Here is a 19898-nt window from a genome sequence, read left to right as displayed (position 1 = left end):
CAGGGACGGCCATCGGGACAGGGCGAGGAAGTGAAAAGACAAGGGCCCAAGACCCACAGACAGGCGGAACATATAAGACGGAGAGGCGGTGGAGATTGAAATCACAAAGCCGATCCGCCGCTGATAGTGCACTTCGGCCACATTCGATATGCCGACTCTGTTGTACCCGCCATGCCGATTGCGTTTGTCCCCAGTTGCATGCCCGACATACACTCCAGACACACCTCAGCGACCGGCTCCGCCTATGCGACCCTCGGGGCTATCCCGCCGCTTCGTCGGCCACGGAGCAGCACTACGGACCGACGCTGCTCCAAAGACTGCATGGTCTTGTCCATGGCCATCGCCCTTGGGTGCGCCAGCCAAAGACATTGGTCGGAGTTGCGCAGTGTCGGCTGGTGACACAGGTTTTTTGTTTTTTGTTTCGCCTCGGCTCGCTTCGGCTCGCCTGGCAACGCCGATCGCTCTGCGGCTGATCAACCAACCTCCCGGACCTCCATCCCCTGCTTGCGTTGACAGACTCTCGAGATGGGCGGCAAGGTGGGTGTCTCGGCCGGATGCACGGGCTTTCCGGATGCACTCGTTGCGCTGCCGCTGCTGCAGCGCTGCTCTTCCGAACGGTCTGGCTGCCTCTCTCGTCGCATTGCCCTGACCTTGCCTGTCTGCCCGTGGCCGTCCCCAGAGAAGAAAAACCAGGACCCACGTTAAGGACCAGCCGGAGGACCTTGGGAAGGTCCCGCGATCCTTTGTTGTAAAATCAGGAGTCGTCGGAAACTCGCTCTGCCACCTCGTCAAGGACTTTCGACGGGTCATGGAGCCCAACACGGCCTCTAAGCTCCGGGTAAGAAGCTCGGTCGCCAACCAGCTTGGCCGTGCAGCCATGCCGAGTCGGCTCAGGCCACTCCACAGCACGAACCTTCATCCCCGAGGCGAAGACGTCTCTGCTGTCTCGCGGCTGTGCATCGCTGTGTTTGCAATACTCATCCCTGGATGCTCGGTCCACAGGAGCGCAAGGGGAACAAGCTCAGAGACTTCCTGAGCATCGCCTCGCACTTTGGCGTCACCCACAGCGTCATCTTCTCCCGAACCGAGAAGGGTCCCAACCTGCGTATCGCCCGGTTTCCCCGCGGGCCCACCGTGCATTTCCAGATTGCGTCCTACTCTCTAACAAAGGATGTGCTGGCGCTGCAAAAGACACCCAAGTCGCCCGGAAACGACTACAAAACTGCGCCGCTGGTACGCTCTGGCCCTCCATATCTGCATGCCGTGCACATTTGTGGCTATCTGGGGGCACACTGAATGGCTAATCTATCGGGTCCTGCCAGATCGTTTTGAACAACTTCTCGCCCGAGAGCAAGCACATGAAACTTGTCGCAACCATCCTCCAGAACCTATTCCCAACCATCAACGTCTCAACAGTATGTGCCCACTACAACCTGAGCTCAAGGCGCTGTTTCCTCCATCGGTGCAGCCCCTGATCCCACGCCGTATGCCCCGTCGCACGGTACAGCACTTCTGCAACCAGTAGTAACCCATAATAACTTTGCTTCGCTACCCCCGTCTCCATAGATCAAACTGGCAGAGGCTCGCCGAGTCGTTTTGTTCAACTACAACAGCGATACCAACGAGATCGAGATGCGGCACTATGGCGTCAACGTCAAGATGTCTGGAGTCAGCAAGAGCATCAAGTCGGTTATCCAGACAACCGTCCCGAATCTGCAAGGCTACGACGACATCAGCGAGTTTGTCCTCAGGTGCGTGTGTGGCATCGATGCTCGTGAAGACCTATGCACGAGTGAGGTGTGCGATGCCCCCCCCCAGAGCGCTGCATGAGCACATAGGGCCCCGGTTTCGGTCGTCGAGGCTGTCGATTCCGTTGTCAAGGGGAGGCGTGTACTGCAGGATGCACGCTTTGCCTGTCATATAACTGATGCAGTCCACGTTCGCCCGTCTTGGACATGCAGGGGTGCGTTTGCGTCCGAGAGCGATGTCGAAGACGGACCCGACGTCACCATGCCGCTGCCTCAAAAGTACATCGGCAAGGGAAACAAGCAGTCCGAGAATCGCTCGATTCGCCTGGCAGAGCTGGGGCCCCGAATGGGTCTCAAGCTGGTCAAGATCCAGGAGGGTCTCTGCGACGGCGAGGTCATCCATCACGAGTTTGTCAAGAAGACCCAGGCCGAGCTCAAGAAGATGAAGGCCGAGCGGGAGAAGCGGGCGCGACTCAAAGCCGAGAGGCGGAAGGAGCAGGAGCGCAACGTTGCCCGGAAAAATGCTCTCAAGAAGAAGCCCTCTGGCGACGACGGCGATGACGATGACGATGACGACAGAGCCTATGATCAGGGAGACGACGATGACGAAATGGACGGCATGGACGAGGACGAATAGAGACATCGTCTGTGCCATAGCGACATGCACCGCTCTCGCGTCTGAATCGCTGCCGCCACAGGTGTTGGGTGGAATAGCCATGCGATCGTGAAGGCGATGGTTGTTGGTCTTTCGGCTTCGTAATACACACTCACTCACTTGCCACGAAGGGACACTAGCGCAGCATCAGGGCAGCTCTCGGAACTCAATGTATATTTCGCCGAGTGGCAAAATATGCTCTATGAAAGCACGAACGCACCGTGGCGGTGCGCGAGGTTGGGTGATGCCAGTGCCAGTCCGAGGGGAGGGGGGATTGGCGGTTTGTTTGGATACGACCGATTACAAGTCAGTGACGCAGCCCTGGGAGGCAGAGCTAACGTTCTTGATGAACTTGCGCAGGGTGCCCGAGGTGGCCTTGAGGGGAGGGGCAACCCACTTCTTCTTGCGCTCGGCGAGCTGGGCCTCGGTCAGATCCACGTTGATGACACGGTTGATGGCGTCGACGACCATGCGGTCACCGTTCTCAATCAGGGCGATGGGGCCGCCTTCCTGGGCCTCGGGCGAGATGTGGCCGATGATGAAGCCCTGCACACGCACCGGTTCAAGACGAAAGGGAGGGTCAGCACAGGCGGGTTGAGGGCATGCATTGGTCGTGGACTGGCTCCTTGCATCATAGCCTGGATCGGCAACTGGCACTGGCGTTGGATCATCCGTGCCCTCAAGTGCTTCAGCCAGAGCGTTCGGCATCGTTCACTATCTTTGATTTCGCATCACTCTCCATCCTTGCGATCCAACGCGACTGTCCAGCTGTGACCCATGGTCCAAAACTGCAGTGCCACTCCATCCGGCGGGATACTTACGTGGCTACCGCCCGAGAAGCGGCCGTCGGTCAGGAGAGCGACATCCTTACCAAGGCCAGCGCCCATGATGGCGCTGGTGGGGGTCACTACGGGCCACACAGAAGAGAAGAACCGCAAATCAACGAGCTGTTCGATGCGGGTTCACCTATCCGTGGCATTGCCCATCAACGGCCACGCTCTCACACAAGGGGCGAAGCGACACTTACGCATCTCGGGCATGCCGGGACCGCCCTTGGGACCCTCGTAGCGAATGATGATGACATCGCCCTTCTTGATCTTGCCGTTCTCGAGTCCAGCGAGCATATCCTCTTCGCAGTCAAAGACGTTGGCGATGCCCTCAAACACGAGACCCTCCTTGCCGGTGATCTTGGCGACGGAGCCCTCGGTGGCGACGTTGCCGTAAAGAATCTGGAGATGGCCGCTGGGCTTGATGGGGTCCTCCAAGGGGCGGATCAGGTCCTGACCAGGTGTGAGTCCGGGAACATTGGCCAGGTTCTCGGCCAAGGTCTTGCCGGTGACGGTGAGGCAGTCGCCGTGGATCATGCCCTTCTCCAGGAGGTACTTGAGGACGGCAGGGGTGCCGCCAATCTTGTGCAGGTCCTCCATAACGTACTTGCCGCTGGGAGAACGATACGATGCAGATCGTTAGATAAAACACAAGGCTGCACCGGAAATGCGGTCGAGGAGAGAGCGGCCCGTTTGAAGTCAATGCCTCACCTAGGCTTCAAGTCAGCAAGGAAGGGAGTGCTGTCGCTGACTTTCTGGAAGTCGTCGATGGTGAGATCGATGCCGACGCTCTTGGCGATGGCAATCAAGTGCAGGACGGCATTGGTCGAGCCTGTAGGCAGCGCACAAAACCATTGAGTAAAAATACGGATTCGATAGCGTCGCCGGGATCACGTCGGCATTGGCAGCGGTCGAGAGGCACAGATACCCACCACCGAGGACCATGGTAAGCACCATGGCGTTTTCAAACGACTTGCGGGTCAGGATGTCGCTGGGCTTGATGTCGTTCTCGAGAAGGTACTTGATGGCCTCGCCAGCCTTGTGGCACTCCTCGATCTTGCCGGGGTCTTCGGCAGGGATCGACGAGCTGTAGGGCAGGGTCATGCCAAGGGCCTCGATGGCACTGGCCACTGAAGCGATGACAGCGACAGTCATAGCGGCTGTCAGTCACTGTCATGGTGGTCGATCCCAACTGACAGAGGGAATCTGTTTCACCCCACACAGCTCCAGTGATCCGGTCGGTTCTGGGCAGTACCGGATCATCCAAACGTCTGCGATGTAGTCGCTTCGATCGAAACTCATCCGTAGCTACACGGAGTACGCCATCGATACCAGAAGTGCTGATGTCTCCCATTCTGCGTTGCTAGAGACAGTATCTGCACCACCACGCGTTGGCGCCTGCGACTCCACCGACCCCAATATCCAGCCCACTCATGAGAGTGCTTACTTGTGTTGGCGGTGTACATGCCACCGCACGCACCGGCGCCGGGGCAGGCGTGGCGCACAATGTCGTAGCGCTGCTCCTCGGTGATGTTGCCGGCGAGATACTCGCCGTAGCTCTGGAAGGCTGAGACGATATCCAGGGGCTTGTTCTGGCACGAAACACCAGGCTTGATGGTGCCGCCGTAGACCATCAGGGAGGGGCGGTTGATGCGGCCCATGGCGATCAGACAGCCGGGCATGTTCTTGTCGCATCCTGCAGTAATGCACGGTGAGTGCAGACAGTATTGCGTCGGTCAGCATCTGGCCGATCAAGCGGATAGCAACTTGAGCTTCAATCCAGCAATCAGCTCGGTCAACGATGGTGTTTGTGATCAGACTCGATGGCTGCTGACACCTACCAGGGAGAGAGATGTTGCCGTCGTACCACTGGGCGCCCATAACCTTGAAGAAAACGAGGGCGGTCAGGCCGATTAGACACCGGACCATGCCATGAGCTGGTTTTGACGGTCGGGGAAGCTTCGGAGGGACGACAGGAACAACGCAGCGAACCACGGCACCATCCACAGCGCCAATAGCACGCACGCCGCACTTACGGTTTCGATCGAATCGGCGATGATCTCGCGGGACTGCAGCGAGTACGACATGCCGGCGGTGCCCATGCTGATGCCGTCGCTGACACCGATAGTGTTGAAGCGGTATCCGACAAGACCAGCCTTCTTGACGCCAGCCTTGACTTCTTCAGACAGGATGTTCAGATGCATGTTGCACGGGTTGCCCTCGTACCAGCTGCGCGGGAGCACATAAATAGCGGTACTCGAGTCAGATATCCAGATCGAGTCCAGGTTCTAGTATCCAGCATCAGCAAATGGCCTCCATGCACGAGATTGCAACGATCGCAACGACTTACACGCTCGAGATTCCAACCTGGGCCAGGTTCATTTCGTCGGGGGTCAGTCCCGTGGCGTACACTTGTATTGAAAAACAGAGGACGGAGTGACTCGATCAGTTTCTGGGTTCGTATCGAGGAGAAGCATCTCGGGCATGGCCTTGATACATACGCATCGCCTGGGAGGCGCCCTGGGCCTTGGGCTGGGTGATGCGCGAGCTGTATTTGTTGGACACATTCGAGAGCCGGGCGGCCGAAGTGGAGAAGGAGCGGTGGTAGATCCTGTGCGGCCGGGGCAGCGTGAGCGGGAAGGACGTCAGCAGAAGCATCGAGGCGTCGGATGCCTGGTGTGGCGACGTCGGCGAGTTGGGAGCGGGTAGATGCTGTGGAAACGATATGAAGGGTTTGTGGTATGGCTGCGGTCGATGGTGCGGACGATCGCGGCTACCTTTGCGCCGAAGCGAGCTTGGCCAGAGACGAGAACATGGCGAGAATCGGCAGGGCCTTGGGGAAAAGCGCAGATGCGACGGGCCTGTGGTGGTGTGGGCAGAAGAGCAGGCTCAGACGATCAGGTTTATATGCAAGATCCTTGTGGACATGTGTGTGTGGGGAACAGCGCTCTCGCTCGGTCCTCGCGGGCGCTCTCGCCGCACGCCACTGGCCAGCGCGCCATCTCGCCTCTCCTCGGCGGCGCTCTCGCCTGCTCTCTTATCGGCAGCGATCCCGCACGTGACGGCGTGCCGCTGCGCACCACCGCCGCTGCGCACACCGCTCTCACGTCAGCAGGGCGCGTTCCGATGGCGCCCAGGTCCATGGAAGCGGTCTGCTGGATGGCCCCGCTCGACTGGCTGCCGTGTGCATCGCGAGAACCGACCAGGCTCGATGGCAAAGAAGGGCAAGCCGCTGGACTGGGAGGCCGTCCTGGCCTACGACGTGGGCCAATTCAAGCCGGTGCGTTGCGACGCGGCCCTGAGCGGCTGCTTGACTGGGTCGCGTTGGCATGGTCTGGTGCTGGCTTCTCACGAATCGCGAGTAACGAGCTCATGCTGGCACTCGTTTGTTTCTGAAACGGGAACGGAATCTGTCTTGGTCCACCCTGCTCGCTCCCAGAACGACCCTGAATCCGAGGCCCGTCTCGAGGAGCTGCTCTCGGAAACCACGAACGTCTACATTTCCGACAAAGACCCCAAGACTACGGTCTCGAATCTCATCAAGCTCGTCCAAATCTGCCAGCTACAGCTTGAGTGGGTTATGGCTGGCCATGCGTCCGCACCCGCCGCTTCGTATCGGAGCGAAGGACTGCGCCGGAGCTGATGCAATCTGATGATGCGCAGGCTGAAGAACGATGACCTCGACGACGCCGAGGAGCATATAAAGGATCTCGAGGTAGCTGAGGTCACAGGGACATAGCGCAGCCGCTGCTCCCTCTTTTTCTGTTGGTCCATCGAGCCATCTGCCCATCCGCTCGACTCACCCGATTGCGCTCGCTGCTGCGGTGACGCTTTCTCATCCGGTTGTTCCGGTCTCCTATCTCCTCCGGCCCATCCGGTGCGCAGAACGAAGTGTCGGCCCTCAAGCAGAGCGCCGGTGGCGACAGCAGCGCACTTGGCGCACCAGGTGCATGCTTGCCCTCCAGAATCCCACTGCACGCCGCCCGAGACCACCTACTCACCGGCCACTGGAATGGCTCCCTGGTGCTGATCAGATTCCAGAGCGCTTCGAGATGACATTGCGGATTTGACCAAGCGGAACGATGCGCTGATTCGGGACCTGAGTCGCGCCGAAGAGAGCTTGGATTCGGAGCGCAAGGCCGTGCAGCAGCTGACGATGGTAGGTCCGGGGAGACCCGACGCAGAGGTTTTGAGGAACAGCGCTTGTCGGTGCTCTCAGTAGAATGCGGCATGTGTGGAGCGAGTGCTGTTGACAGCTCACAGCAAGATGCTTAATCGTCGAGGATGGCAAAGTGGAAGTTGTGTGCGAGTCCAAACAACGAGCAGTGGGGTGGGCTTCCAAACGAGGGCTTTATAGTGACAAATGCTTTCTGGCGACCCATATCAGTCGCTCCGCGAAGAAAAGACCCGATCGATGAAGTCGGAGGACACCATCGAGCGCTTGACCAAAGAACTGCACGACTGTCGCGACCAGCTCGGCACGCAGCGGAGCCGGCTGCAGTCCAAGACCATCGACGAAGACCATTTCAGGACCCAGATCAAGGTACAAGCGGGGCGATTGGAGCGCCTGTGGCGTTGCATGGGTGCAGCATCTGCAGGAGTTTTGCGGATACTCAGGCCAGTCTCGTTATTTGGCGTGTCCAGGACAAAAACTCGGAAATCACAAAGTACATCCACGAGATCCAGGCCCTGGGAGCGCACAACGTCAAGCTCTCGAATGAGGTTGAGATGATGGCCCAGGAGCTCGAAGCGACTGTGATCGAGCTGGAAAGGTACAGATACACAGCATACGATACTGGCCTCTATTCGTCCTCTCTCCTGACACCCTTGCTGCAATACAACCTGATCCAATGCCCACAGGAATGCCAAAGAGCAGGAAGAGGCCCAGAACCTCATCATGGAAAACGACAAACTCATTGATAGCCTGCAGTCCGAGCGCGAGGCAATGAAGATCAAGCTGGAGGAGCTTTCAGATCAACTCCATCGCCGAGGTAGAGTGCAAGTCCCCCACTAGTTTCCCAGCGAGCAATTTGGAGAGGGGATGCATCGCAAATCGACGGACGCGACTCACATGGACTCGGCCGACAGCTGTCAAGGACGATAGGCTCATCAACCAGTTCCAGGGAGAGCTGAGCCGATTTCGAGTAAGGCTAAATCATGTCGCAGCACGTCATGGCCGCACACGACTCACTTTGCATGGCGCTTCGGATTGCGCATATGCTCGGCTGACAACTTGCCTCTCACCACTCCTCCAGAGCAGCTGGGAGGAGTCGCAGCAGGGTTTAGTTGAAAAAGAATCCCTGATTGATCAACTCAAGCTGGAGATCCGTCAGCTGAGGGAGGAACTGGCTGACAACGATGCCCATCAGCTCCGCAAACAGCTCAACGAGAAAGGTAACGACAGCAAGCAGCGCTGAGCGGACTGATCGACCAACTGGCGAGAGGAATCTAGGTCTAATCGTCCCTCCACTCTTCAGACGAAGAGATCCAAGCGCTCCATCAAAAACTCGAGCAGTCGTACAAGGACTTTGAGCTGCTGAGTTTGGACTGGGACGAAATCGACCGGGTTCTGCAACAGGTACGCCCGCCTGGCAGCCATTCGTGCCCAGGCTACACATGCATACTTGAGCCACAGTCCCTCCCTGGGCCAGCAGTCGCAATCACTGCCATTCTTCTGGCAAGACTGAGGCTGCCGATAAACGGCGCCTGTCTAGCCCTTTGTATTCGGATATTGTTGATACCATGACAATGCCTGCTCGCCGCCCATTATTTGTCGCGACTACATCGCTAACGCTCTGGCAATGTCTCCGCAACTGGGCAACATTGTTCTTCGTGACGCAACCAGCAAACTGTGCCGCAGAAAGACAGGCCAAGAACGCCATCGCTGCAGTCCCATCACGCGACCGATCTTCAGTCCAAGATGGAGGGTCTCAAGCAGATTCGGACCCGAGATCTAGCGACCATAAGCAAGTTGCAGGAGCAAGTCGAGGAGCAGGAGCGGGAGCTCGTCGATATGCGCGCTCGCATGGACATTTACGAACAAGGCCACTACGGAATGAGAGAGGCGATGCGCGAGGTCAAGACCCTCAAGCTTCAGAAGAACATCCGTGACAAGGAGATTGCCGATCTCACCAGCAAGGTCAACGACCTGACCGCCCAAGCCGAGGACTTTTACGAAGAAAACCAACAGCTACGCGCACGACTTGGTACCAAGGAGAAGACCAAGATCGATGTTTCCAACCTGAAGCTGGAGAAAGACATTGAGCTGGTAGGCAGTCGCTCCAGATAGCACTCGCTGTTGGAGAGTTGAGCGGCAAGGAACTCGTCTGTTTGTAGATATCCTCCCATCGTCTGCGTGGCTTGTTTCATTGTTCACAGGGCTTACTGGCGGTACATTCTTGTGTCTAGGAGCAAACCCGAGCCCTCAATTCAACGCTTCAAAACGAAATATCTCGACTCGAGGAAGAGCGACTGGCGCTCAAGTCACAGCTTCGTTTACAGGCACTCGAGGTGGGATATTGTTAATGAAGCACTCTCTGTCAGCCGTCTGCACCCCCGGAGGATATCTTACGTATTACTATGCATTGCTTAGCGCGGAGAACGAGCCGTCGCCCTCGGTCTGCGGGCAGAGGATCTTGAGGCAGTTGAAGAATATGCAATGAACTTACGCCACGGCACAGGAGCAGCGCCTGCTGAAGGTACAGTCTGTAGTGTTGCTTGATTGTACGCAAATCCGGATCTCGGACCAAAGTGGCAATCACTCTGCGCCTGAACTTGACCGTGGACTGTTGGATCAGGCAAAGCTCCAATCCGCCCGGTGATCAACAACGAGCAGCTCGAAAAGCTGGCTATTGAGCTTGAGCGAGTCCATGTCGAGGCATATGAAGCGCGACAGCAGATCACATCGATGGAGGTATCACTGGCCTTCGTACAGTCGCGGCAGCCATGGTCTAGCACCACTCGAGCTATTGATAGGCTTTCTAATCCGTCTCAATGTGTCCAGGACGAAGTCGCACGGCTCAGTCGCGAGAATCGCTCGCTTGAGGATGCCGTCAAAGAGATCTCCGAAACTCTGGTCAAAACCAGAAACGGGACCCGCATCAACGGCCACACTGGCGCGGATGTCGGCAGTAACATAGAGGTGAGATCCCGGAGTGAAACGCAGTAGTGCCGTTGCCTCGATATGCATACCCGCCAAATGATTCTAAGCCAACGCGTCCGCTTTGTGATCTCGTCAGTTTCCGCTTGTGCAGAACTTGATCTATCTCTTGGAAAAGAAGATTCGCCGGGAACTCGGACACGGGCTTGAGACACTTGACGAAGCCAGCGACAGCATCGTCGATATGAACCGTGTATGAGCTGGGTCTTGATGTGCTAGATTGTCTTCGGCTCGCTGTTTGAATTATGGACAGCGCCGAGGTTGGTGCAGCGAGATTCATCCGGGCAGTGCAGTTTTATAACGCAGATGACTCGCATGCAGACCCTTCGTGAGGAGCTCTATTCCACCCGTGCGAACCTGAGCGATGTCCGAACCAAGCTCCAACAACGCGAGTCCGATCTGGAGCAAGCCACCCTGGACCTGAGCTATTGGAAGGAGAGAGCACAGTGTCCTCGACAGAGGGTCCTCGATCTCCCTGCCGAACTCGGTCTGGGCACGATCCACGACTACTCTGCCGTCGTGGAGCAGTTGATCGAATGCTTGCTCGATTTGAAGACCAAGGACCGGGAGCTCGACGAGGCCCGACAAGACATTGCCAAATTTGAGGTGAGCCCATTTCACACGACAGGAACCCGGGACATTTGGGTCAAGCCGCGCCAGAAACGTGCTCAAACCATGCTATGATCGTCGCTGGGCAGAAATCCTACAGCGTGCTCGTTGGAAAACAGCGACTTTTGTACCGGGACTTTCACGAACAGCGAGAGCAGTGGCGCTCCGAGGCCAAATCCCTCAAGGAGAAGCTACAAGGATCTGAGACGGAGCAAGAGTGCTTGAGTCTCAAGTTGCGCGAGATGGATCGCCTTGTCGACAGCCTATCCAAGGATCCAGAGAGTGTGCGAGCCGATCTCATCGAGGCACAGCGGAAAGTGTCGGTGCTCAGCGTCAATGAACACAATCTAAAGCGTCGCTACTCGGCGATGCTTGAAGTCGAGTCGATTCTGAGGAAAGAGAGTTCAAGTCTAAAGGTAGGCGATGGTCGCGGTATTGGCTGGATGATTGACCAGGCTCGGTACTGCGCTGGGAACCGCACAGAGCATCCACCTCGATATGATGTGCGTGAATCTGTATCGAGTGAGATCGGATGATACGAAAGCCAAAACAGTGGATCTGGAGCAAACAGGCCTGCGAGACCCATGTACACCCAGGAGCTGAATCATCCTGTGGTTCAGAATGAGATATTCAGGCTGGAGAAAGTATCACGAGAGACAATCATGAGATTGTATCAATCCAAGAAGGAGCTGCAAGCTCAAGCCCAGCACCTCGAAAAGGAGCTCGCAGGTACACTGAGCAGTCTTCCTTGTGAGAGCACATCGACTGTGGCCGATGCAACTGACTGAGCAGTACATGTTGTTCCCAAGACTCGGTCCGGCTGTCGGATTTCTTGCAGCTTCAGAACACGATGGAGCTTTACAAAACCAAGACCAAGCTGCTGCTGGACAAGGAGCGCGACTGGATCACCGATCGAGATCGAAGGGAATCCGACTCCCGAAAGGTTTCGCACCAGCGCGAGCAAATCGAGCAGCTGAAACAAAAGCTGGCCGAGACCGCCGCCAAAGTATGTCGTGTGTCGGGGCATCTGCAGCAAGCGAAGAGGGACCCGGTCCAAACTGACATCCGATTATTTGGACCACTCTCGTCCAGGCAAACAGTCTCGACATCACCGTCCATCAAATCAAGGAGCGGGTGAGCCGGCGATCGAAGTGCATGGAGAGGCCGCTTGGTCTGTTACTGGCTGTCTGAATTCGAATGCGACTGACTCTGCGACGCTTTCGCCGTCCCAGTCGAGTGCCGGGAAGAAGGAGCTCGCTGAGCTCATGCACAAAATCGCCTCGTTGGAGGTAGAGCGCGATCTACTCAAGAGTCGCGCAGAACTGGCCGAGGGCAAATGCAAAGCCATTGAGGGTGCGAGAGACGAGGTATGTCATTGCATGAACTCACGAATTAATCGCTGTGCCAGCTGATTGACCGCGTGATCGCGTAATCTGCGCCTCTGCAGATGTCGAAGCGGCTGTCGACAGTCGAAGCACTGTACATGGATTGCACCGAAGACTGTCTTCGGGCCAAGGAGGCAGAGATCAACACACGAAATGCATTCGAGGTCAGTAATCCACCGCACAAAGCATATGCTTTCCATGCTGCGATATCGAGACATCACTCATCTCGCTCTCTGGGATGCTCGCAACGCGGCGATTTTAAGCTAGCTGCTGATTGTCTCGCACTTTGGCTTGCTTATGATTCGATACCGCCCATACGAACCATCAGGGTGGCGCAACAAAAGAAGAACACGAAGAAAGTCAGAGGACAATCCGAGAGCTCCGAGAAAAGTCGGAGCACCTATCGCGCGAACTTGATCAAGGTAGCCACAGCCCTGGCGCGCATCGTCCTAGATCGTGTTTGTCTGAAATCAAACGATTTTGTGTAGCTTGACGAGCTGCGAGCACTGGAGTAGCTTCATGTGATTCTGACGACCGATTGTCGTGTTTCAGCCAAGGAGGCCACTGAAATGGCCATCAGGCAGACCACAGACTATGCGCATCTGCACAAAATGGATCAGAAAGAAAAGGATATCTACCGGGCCACGATTCGAGAGCTGCAGATGTGTGACGACGACAAGCTCGTCATTGGGAAACTGCATCACCACATTCTGGCACTTCAGATGAGCGAGGCTCTCGCAAAGCAACGGCTTGAGGCCGAGAAGGACAAGGTCATCAAGCTGGAATCGCAGGTGTTGGCCCTGGAGAAGGCTCTGGACGAGCAAGAGAAGATGATTTACCAGATCAGAAAGGACGAGCGCAGCAAGTGCCGGTATCTGAACAAGTGCATCACCGATTTCCGCATCAAGCTGGCTGGTGTCGTGCTGCTGGAACGACACGAGGTTAGCGGCAGTTCCATGCGCGAGATAGCAGCAATATTGCCCCCCTTCTGCTGGCGATGAGCGCGGAGCCAACGCGATGCAGTTTCTAATCGCCTGTGGTCGATCTGCAGCGGGCCTGTGAGTCCCTCAGAAGCGTCGATCATCACAAGCGAGAATTGGAGCAGGAATGCAAATCCTACAGAGAAGTCAAGAAGGACATGGAAGGTCAGCGCGCGGGGAGCCGCCACGTTTGCCGCAGCGTCGGTAGAAAGGACCCTGTGCCTCTGGGCATGTAGAGCTTTTTTGGTGTATAGGACGCCCAGATGGCGCTGATGGAGCCTGGACTGACACTATCGAGCCGTTTCATCCACTAGACAAAATAATTGAGCTAGAGATGACACTCTCGGCCAAAGGCGAGCTTTTCGAGACCTTGAAGCACGCCACAAGGATGAACGAGAGAATCCAGGCCTGGCACAGCAAAATGACCCGGCTTCAAATCTCAGAGCTGCAAAAGCAGCGAGAAATAGACCGGTTGATTGTCGAGCGGGCAGCGGCGAGTCAGGAAAATGCCGAGCTGGGCAGTCGTGTCGCTGCCCTTGAGGAGGAGCTCGTGGGTCTGCAGGTCGGTTGGATGAGCGACTGGCCTCGCTGTCGATCAAGAGTGTGGGTCGTTATTTCGTGGGTCGAGAGTATCTCGATGCCGGTCACGCTCGGCTGTGAGATGGGCACATTGAGTTGGTCGCTGACTGACTGTGGCGCCTCTCTGTATTCAGAGCAAGCTTGACTTGCGCGAAGTCGAATGGGACTTTACAGTTACTGAGCTCGAGAAGAAGATCCAGCACTACGAGGATGAGCGGGATCACATCTACCAGGCAGCAACGTCGCTGGAGGTATGAAAATCAGATCCGGCTGTGGCTGTGCGAGCCATTAGGGTGCTAACGCGCCTGCGCTCTGATTCCGTCAGCTGAAGAAAGTGCTCCCCAACGCAAACCTCCCGATCGCTCAGCAACTTGAGACAGCCCTTCGACTCCTGATTGAGCGATCGCGCATCATATCGGCCCAAGACATGAGAATATCGAACCTTGAGGCCAAGATCCACACACTCAACGCCGAACTCAAGGTATGGCAGATTCTGCTGCAAAATTGAGGTGCTCATCGCGGCGAGGATACGAAATGCTCATGATGCGCGAGTCTGTCCAACAGGAAAGCACATCGTCCATCCGCAGACGGGATGAGGACATCGTCGCGCTCAAATATCGAGTCGCAAAGCGGGAAGAAATACCAGCTCCCGATCTTGAAATCAGTAAGAGAGTGCCAGAGTACACGGCATATATAGGGGACTGTACCACCAGAGCCACTCGAGAGTGTCAGAATGGGATACTGAGATATTCCCACAGATTGCTCATATCTAAACCCTTTGACGGTTGAAGGAGTGATGTGGTATGCTCTGGTGTGTGTTTGGTCTGATTTGTTTCATGGCGATGCATCTGATTTCCATGGACACCATCTCAGGCCAACGAACAAACACCATCCTGGTCAGCCGCGAAAAGGAGTCTCTGCGTGCTGCCCAGGAATTTGTCGAATCGCTCCAGAGGCAGCTCGCCAAGAAAGAAAGCATCGCGGTCAAGTACCAGGCCATGCTCGAGAGCACAAGAAGCGACTTTGCTGCTCAAAGAGAGGTGCGTGGTCTCCTGCAAAGGCACACGACCAACTGCAACGCCGAGTCAGAGCTAATGTTCGGAATCTACATCTACGCAGAGAGATCGACAGACCATCATTTCCCTGACCGAGACCATCAACGAAATGAATGACCGAGAGGTCAGCAGACTAAAGCAGCCATCGGACCTGTCACTGCTTGATGTTGCCCAACGGAGGTAAGCCGATGCTGTCCCGTCAGCAAAACGAGAGCAAGACATCATCTTGACCTCGGACATTTACAGCGCGGACTCTGAAGCGGTCACCGAACTGGAGAAGAGCATCCAGAGCAAGGTAAGCCTGGGGAGCATGAAATCGAACTACGCCAGGGTGCCGATGCTTGTTTCTGAATCTCCATTCGCCAACTAGGAATGCGAACTGGATCAACTGAGGAGAGAATGCGCCTCCCTTCATAATCAGTTGGAGAAGACCAAGGACCGCCAGGAAGAACGCAGCAGAGAGCTGGCCGAGGAAACGGAGCACTGGAGACGCGAAGCAGCCGACGGTGTAAGCTTGGGAACGCGACCTGTGCTTCTCGAACCAGCAGCACTCTGAGTGGGTGGAAACGACTCTGACTTGACACTATACTATTTGCAAGAAACAACAAATCGAGGAGCTTGCGGCGGAAATGGACTCACTCAGGACCGAGCGCATCCACGCCATGGAGGAGCTAGAAAACAGCAACAGCGAACTCAGGCATCAAATCGAGCTGCTCCACAAGGATCTTGCGGCCGGCAAAGCAAAGGAAAAGGCCCTCAAACAAGCCATCATGAAGGTGCGTCCAGAGCGGCGTCTGAAACAGTGCTCGACCAGGGCCCGCTTGCAGTGATCCGAATTGTATCCACTCCGATCTCATAGCTGGTACTGTTGCAGTTTCGAAATGCCATGCCACAAGCCCCCGAAGTTCACAAAGCCGTCGCAAGGAGCAGGTATGGCGTCCAAAGCAACATTGGCATTCAGATATCAGACTACAGGGGTTGGGCTGACAGCGCGTTGGTGCGCGAGTGAATCCTGATCAACGAGCAAACATGCTGCGCCAGAGAGTCCAGGTCCTCGCATGAAGCGGATGGTCCCGATCCGCTGAAATCCAAGATGATGACCCTTGAGACCAAGATCGGCAGGTGAGTGTAGCTGTTGTGACAACACGGCTCCGAACATAGTGCTGACATCACGGATAATCGCATCAACCAACTGTGATGGCCAGGATGGCCAGGGCGGCCGAAGAACACCACCGGCAGCAAACTGAGCACGAGATGGAGCTCAAGGTGAAGAGCTGCGAAATCGGTAAGCAGGATGAGCCAGCCACGGTGTTGAAACCTTGCTGCCTCTGCCGACCACGAGCTCTTGCGATCCCTTTGCCACTCCCTGCGGCAGTGCTGGCGAGCAAAGCGACTTACCACTTGTTCAACATGCAGCGAAAAAGGCACAGGATATCGCTAGACTCCAAGACGAAGTCAAAAAGTCCAAGAAACTGACCGCCGATCTGGAGGCGCGCCTCAAGAAGGCAGAGGATTCCCAGCGACTCCTCCAGAGCGAGTTAAATGTGGCGAAATCCAACGGGGCGTTGTCACTGGCGAGCACAGCCAACATAGCCGCCAACAATGGTAGGAATTCAGGCATGATACTGCGCTGCAATTATGGTCATCAAAGCATCGAGGCGTCGAGGTAGCATGGCGGCATACGTGTGGCGGTGGTTGGAGGGGGGGGCGGTACGTTTGGGATTCAAGCTGAGGTTTATCGAATCTGATACGACAGATACAACACCAGCCGTGAGTCAGATGTCTATATATCAAGGTAGCCGTCGATCGAACAGCGGTTTGGATGATACACTGGGATCTGGGCAGCATGCCACTCATCTCCCAGCGCTGTGGCTCGCATCACACAAATGCCTCCCATCCCAGATCGCGGCGAGCCAGAGAAAAAGCTCAAGCGCCAAGTTGAGTCGCTCAAGGCCAAGTTGGCCAGCAAGGTATTGTCAGAGGCAATGCCATTGATTGATCGAGTGTCCGACAACGGCTGACCCAGATGGTCATGCAGGAGAACGAGGCCAAGGATCTTGTCGGTCAAGTCGGCCAGCTGAAGGACGGCCTCACAAGAGTAGAGCGGGAGCATGCCAAACTGCTCCAGAAGTTGCAAAACTCAACCAGCGGGAAGGCTCACAGCGCCACGAAGGAGGCTCAGGGACGGGACAAGAATCGGGATCCCTTGCAGAGTCTTGCAGAGGAGGAGTACGAGTACACCATCTCCAAGTTGCAGCGGCAGCACGCTGACCAAGTAAAAATGCTCAAGGACAAGATATGGTCGCTTGAGACTGAGCTCGAAAAGTGGCGAGAGGTATTCAGTTGTGCAGAGTCGGGTTACGGCGGCCACCGCCTGTCTTCTGTCTCCCCACATCTCACTTGGCCGGCGCTGGGGTGCAGTCTCGGCCAGCTGTGGACAGATCAAAACCGTCCAGCCATTGGATGCTCATTTGGGGCCTACTCGAATCGGGCTGTGCGACTGACGCACAATCGGTTGCGCAGGAAATCGATTTGACAAAATCCCGGGAAATTGCCGAGCTGAGAAGCACGGTTCATCGGTTGACAGACCAGATCGAAGTACTAGAGAAGCTGAAGGAAGCACAGGAAGCGCCGCCGAGGGCATTTGCTCGCTCACCGGAGCCGGGAAGCATGCATGTCGAAGCTCGGGTCGGCAATCGCAGCGCAGAGCTTGTCGAGGTGCTGGACTCCAGGATCCGCGATCTTCTGGTATGAGACCCATACATCGTGCGAGCTGATGGTACCGTCCATCGCTCTCTCTATTGACGAACTGGAGCATATCCACTGCATCATCGACATTTGCGCGATGTCTACACGATCGGGGATGTGCGGGACACACTGGATGCAGAAAAAGAACAGCGATATGCAAGAAGAAAACGCGAACCTCGAGACCCGGATCAAGAAGCTCGAGTATGAGACAGCGAAATGTGTGCGCATGAAGGAGCGCGCAGAGCGTCAACTTGGCGACACTGAAATGGTATGCCTGATGGGCGAGTTCGGCAGTATCAGGAGGGCCGCTCCATTTTCTTGCTGGACAGCGATTGTCGGCGGCTCCGTTGCTGCACCACTGAATCACTCCATGACTTTGATGTAGTATCTCGAGTCACTTCAAGAAGCCGAGAGAAAGCGGGTCGAGTTTGAGGAGTCTCGGATTCTGCCCGAGATCAATATGCCTCCTTCGACGCTTCGATCGACGGCAGGCAAAACGGTGCTGGCAAAAAAGTCTGTCGATGAGCTCGTGGACATCATCGACCATCTATCGTCTGCCACGGAGCGACTCAAACTCGAAAACGACAAGTATCGACGAGCCGGGCTCTCAAATGCAAAGTACCTCGAGCTGATGAAGGAGTGCAAGGCTCTGAAGCGCGAGAAGGAGATCTATTCAGACTTTGAGAAGCACAAGGCCAAACTGGAGGCGCACATTTCAAAGTGAGGAGACTGCTGGCGATAGAGTGATTCGCAGTGATGGCGTGGATGCCCACCAATGGCAGATGCTCTTTGTCTTGTCCACTCTCCGTCGGATGCGCCATGAGCGGTGCTCTGTCGATATGGCTCTTGCCAACATCCAACGCTGATCGAATATCAATTTCAGGATCGAGGAGGAGAACCAGAAACTGCGCAAGCAGATCAGGAAAGAGAACAACCGGGCCGCCCACCATCTCCAAAGAATCGAGGAGCTTGAGCAAAGAAACGAGATGCTCCAGAGCCAGATACAAGTCCTCGAGAAGAAGCCGCATCGATCCAATCGAGCGGACGAGGATTCGGCGTCGTGCTCTGATGCCGCAGAGTCCAATGCATCCGAGCTGATCCAAGAGCTGGTGAGTAACGGCAGGCGCAAAGCCCCCCAATCCAAGCCAAAGTACCGCTTCGGCATCTTTCAGGTTGACGTTGCAGCAACTAACACCAGAGAGCTTGAACCACGCAGCGATCCCAGCTTGCAGAACGAGACCGAGTCGTCCAAAACCTGCTCAGCACCGAGGGGTCGAAACAGGAGGTTGTCGGCCTCAGAGATAAAGTTCGCAAACTGATGCAAGAGGTGCGAGCAAGTTTGCCGATTGATAGCAGAGTCTCAAGCCTCATGATCGCATATGATCGAATGCCTGGGCGCATGTGGCTGCCGGCGACTCTCCAGTGTGCATTGACAGCTTTCCCTTCCTTGTTAGCTCGATACTTCCAAGATTCGGGTTTCAAAGCTCTCCGAGCAGATCGTTCTTCTCCAGTCGACCCGAGGCGGCGGCGAGAAAGAAAGTACTGGACAGTCAGCGGCTTACCTGGCGATGCTTGAGTCGGAGAATCGCTCACTCAAAGGTGAGTGAATGCATACCATCTCCACGGTACGTCCAGCCATCGACTCTGACAACTATTCCACCACAATCTTGAACCTGCAGAACAAATCGCCCGCATTCCTCCCGGCCTCGTTGACGACCTTGAGGACCTCAGTTTCAACTACAAAGAGTCCGTGCGCCAGAACCTGCAGTACGAGGAAACGATTCGATCGCTCTGTGAGAGGATAGGGCTCTCACCAGAACATGTGCTTGGAATAGGCGGTGCTGGCCCAAGCCAGTGGTGACGAACGAAACCCATAGCCCGAATGGCTGGACGGATGGGTGGACACTCGCAGGTACATCAAGCGAACTACACGTTGCACTCACTGGTTTGGTGGGAGGAGGGGTGTGCCAAAGGGTTGAATGTATCTTAATACAGTGTCCAGTTTCACAATGGGCTCGCCGTGAGCGAAACATCCAGATGATGATTCAGAGATGGGGCTGGTGAGCAGTGCGGGTCGATGTGGCTTGTCGATTCCACAGATCCCGCATGCCCTTGCTTCTTGCCTGCTGGAATATAGCGCTCATCAAGTTCAT

General features: G+C 56.0%; 5 protein-coding genes across 5 annotated transcripts; 4 read left to right on the top strand and 1 right to left on the bottom strand.

The window, feature by feature from the left end:
• Positions 1 to 440: 440 nt before the first annotated feature.
• BJ171DRAFT_461727 (Brix domain-containing protein) lies at positions 441 to 2533 on the top strand. The gene is made up of 6 exons (XM_053108489.1): positions 441 to 537; positions 680 to 838; positions 1003 to 1233; positions 1323 to 1415; positions 1567 to 1751; positions 1962 to 2533. Exons 1-6 carry the CDS (start codon positions 526 to 528, stop codon positions 2383 to 2385), a joined length of 1104 nt encoding a protein of 367 aa, XP_052964206.1. The 5' UTR covers positions 441 to 525; the 3' UTR covers positions 2386 to 2533.
• Positions 2534 to 2558: 25 nt separating this feature from the next.
• Positions 2559 to 6100, bottom strand: BJ171DRAFT_515761 (dihydroxy-acid/6-phosphogluconate dehydratase). Its single transcript, XM_053111982.1, has 11 exons — positions 6008 to 6100; positions 5732 to 5841; positions 5581 to 5641; positions 5267 to 5459; positions 5072 to 5114; positions 4678 to 4926; positions 4163 to 4360; positions 3942 to 4062; positions 3431 to 3843; positions 3225 to 3310; positions 2559 to 2949 (listed from the first exon to the last, which is right to left on the bottom strand). Exons 1-11 carry the CDS (start codon positions 6043 to 6045, stop codon positions 2704 to 2706), a joined length of 1758 nt encoding a protein of 585 aa, XP_052964205.1. The 5' UTR covers positions 6046 to 6100; the 3' UTR covers positions 2559 to 2703.
• A 284-nt stretch (positions 6101 to 6384) lies between these two features.
• On the top strand, positions 6385 to 14096 carry BJ171DRAFT_515759 (uncharacterized protein). The gene is made up of 28 exons (XM_053111981.1): positions 6385 to 6510; positions 6670 to 6803; positions 6894 to 6945; positions 7116 to 7176; positions 7265 to 7389; positions 7618 to 7773; positions 7875 to 8002; positions 8091 to 8221; positions 8319 to 8374; positions 8486 to 8624; positions 8708 to 8808; positions 9076 to 9498; positions 9639 to 9740; positions 9823 to 9928; positions 10028 to 10143; positions 10234 to 10371; positions 10469 to 10582; positions 10711 to 10995; positions 11088 to 11414; positions 11619 to 11727; positions 11808 to 12004; positions 12091 to 12132; positions 12231 to 12365; positions 12446 to 12547; positions 12712 to 12805; positions 12936 to 13324; positions 13435 to 13528; positions 13678 to 14096. Exons 1-28 carry the CDS (start codon positions 6442 to 6444, stop codon positions 14085 to 14087), a joined length of 4335 nt encoding a protein of 1444 aa, XP_052964204.1. The 5' UTR covers positions 6385 to 6441; the 3' UTR covers positions 14088 to 14096.
• Positions 14097 to 15515: 1419 nt separating this feature from the next.
• BJ171DRAFT_191705 (uncharacterized protein) lies at positions 15516 to 17238 on the top strand. Its single transcript, XM_053106179.1, has 6 exons — positions 15516 to 15773; positions 15872 to 15927; positions 16039 to 16119; positions 16203 to 16282; positions 16414 to 16602; positions 16754 to 17238. The coding sequence occupies exons 1-6, from the start codon at positions 15627 to 15629 to the stop codon at positions 16990 to 16992; spliced, it is 792 nt and encodes a 263-aa protein (XP_052964203.1). The 5' UTR covers positions 15516 to 15626; the 3' UTR covers positions 16993 to 17238.
• BJ171DRAFT_191730 (uncharacterized protein) lies at positions 17219 to 19645 on the top strand. The gene is made up of 7 exons (XM_053106180.1): positions 17219 to 17332; positions 17521 to 18013; positions 18131 to 18465; positions 18629 to 18854; positions 18962 to 19072; positions 19200 to 19284; positions 19425 to 19645. Exons 2-7 carry the CDS (start codon positions 17672 to 17674, stop codon positions 19604 to 19606), a joined length of 1281 nt encoding a protein of 426 aa, XP_052964202.1. The 5' UTR covers positions 17219 to 17332; positions 17521 to 17671; the 3' UTR covers positions 19607 to 19645.
• The last annotated feature ends 253 nt before the right edge of the window (positions 19646 to 19898 follow it).

Source organism: Polychytrium aggregatum, assembly GCF_025602895.1.
Source record: "Polychytrium aggregatum strain JEL109 chromosome Unknown BJ171scaffold_34, whole genome shotgun sequence".
NCBI lineage: Eukaryota > Fungi > Chytridiomycota > Chytridiomycetes > Polychytriales > Polychytrium > Polychytrium aggregatum.
This window is presented reverse-complemented; position numbering and strand designations above follow the sequence as displayed.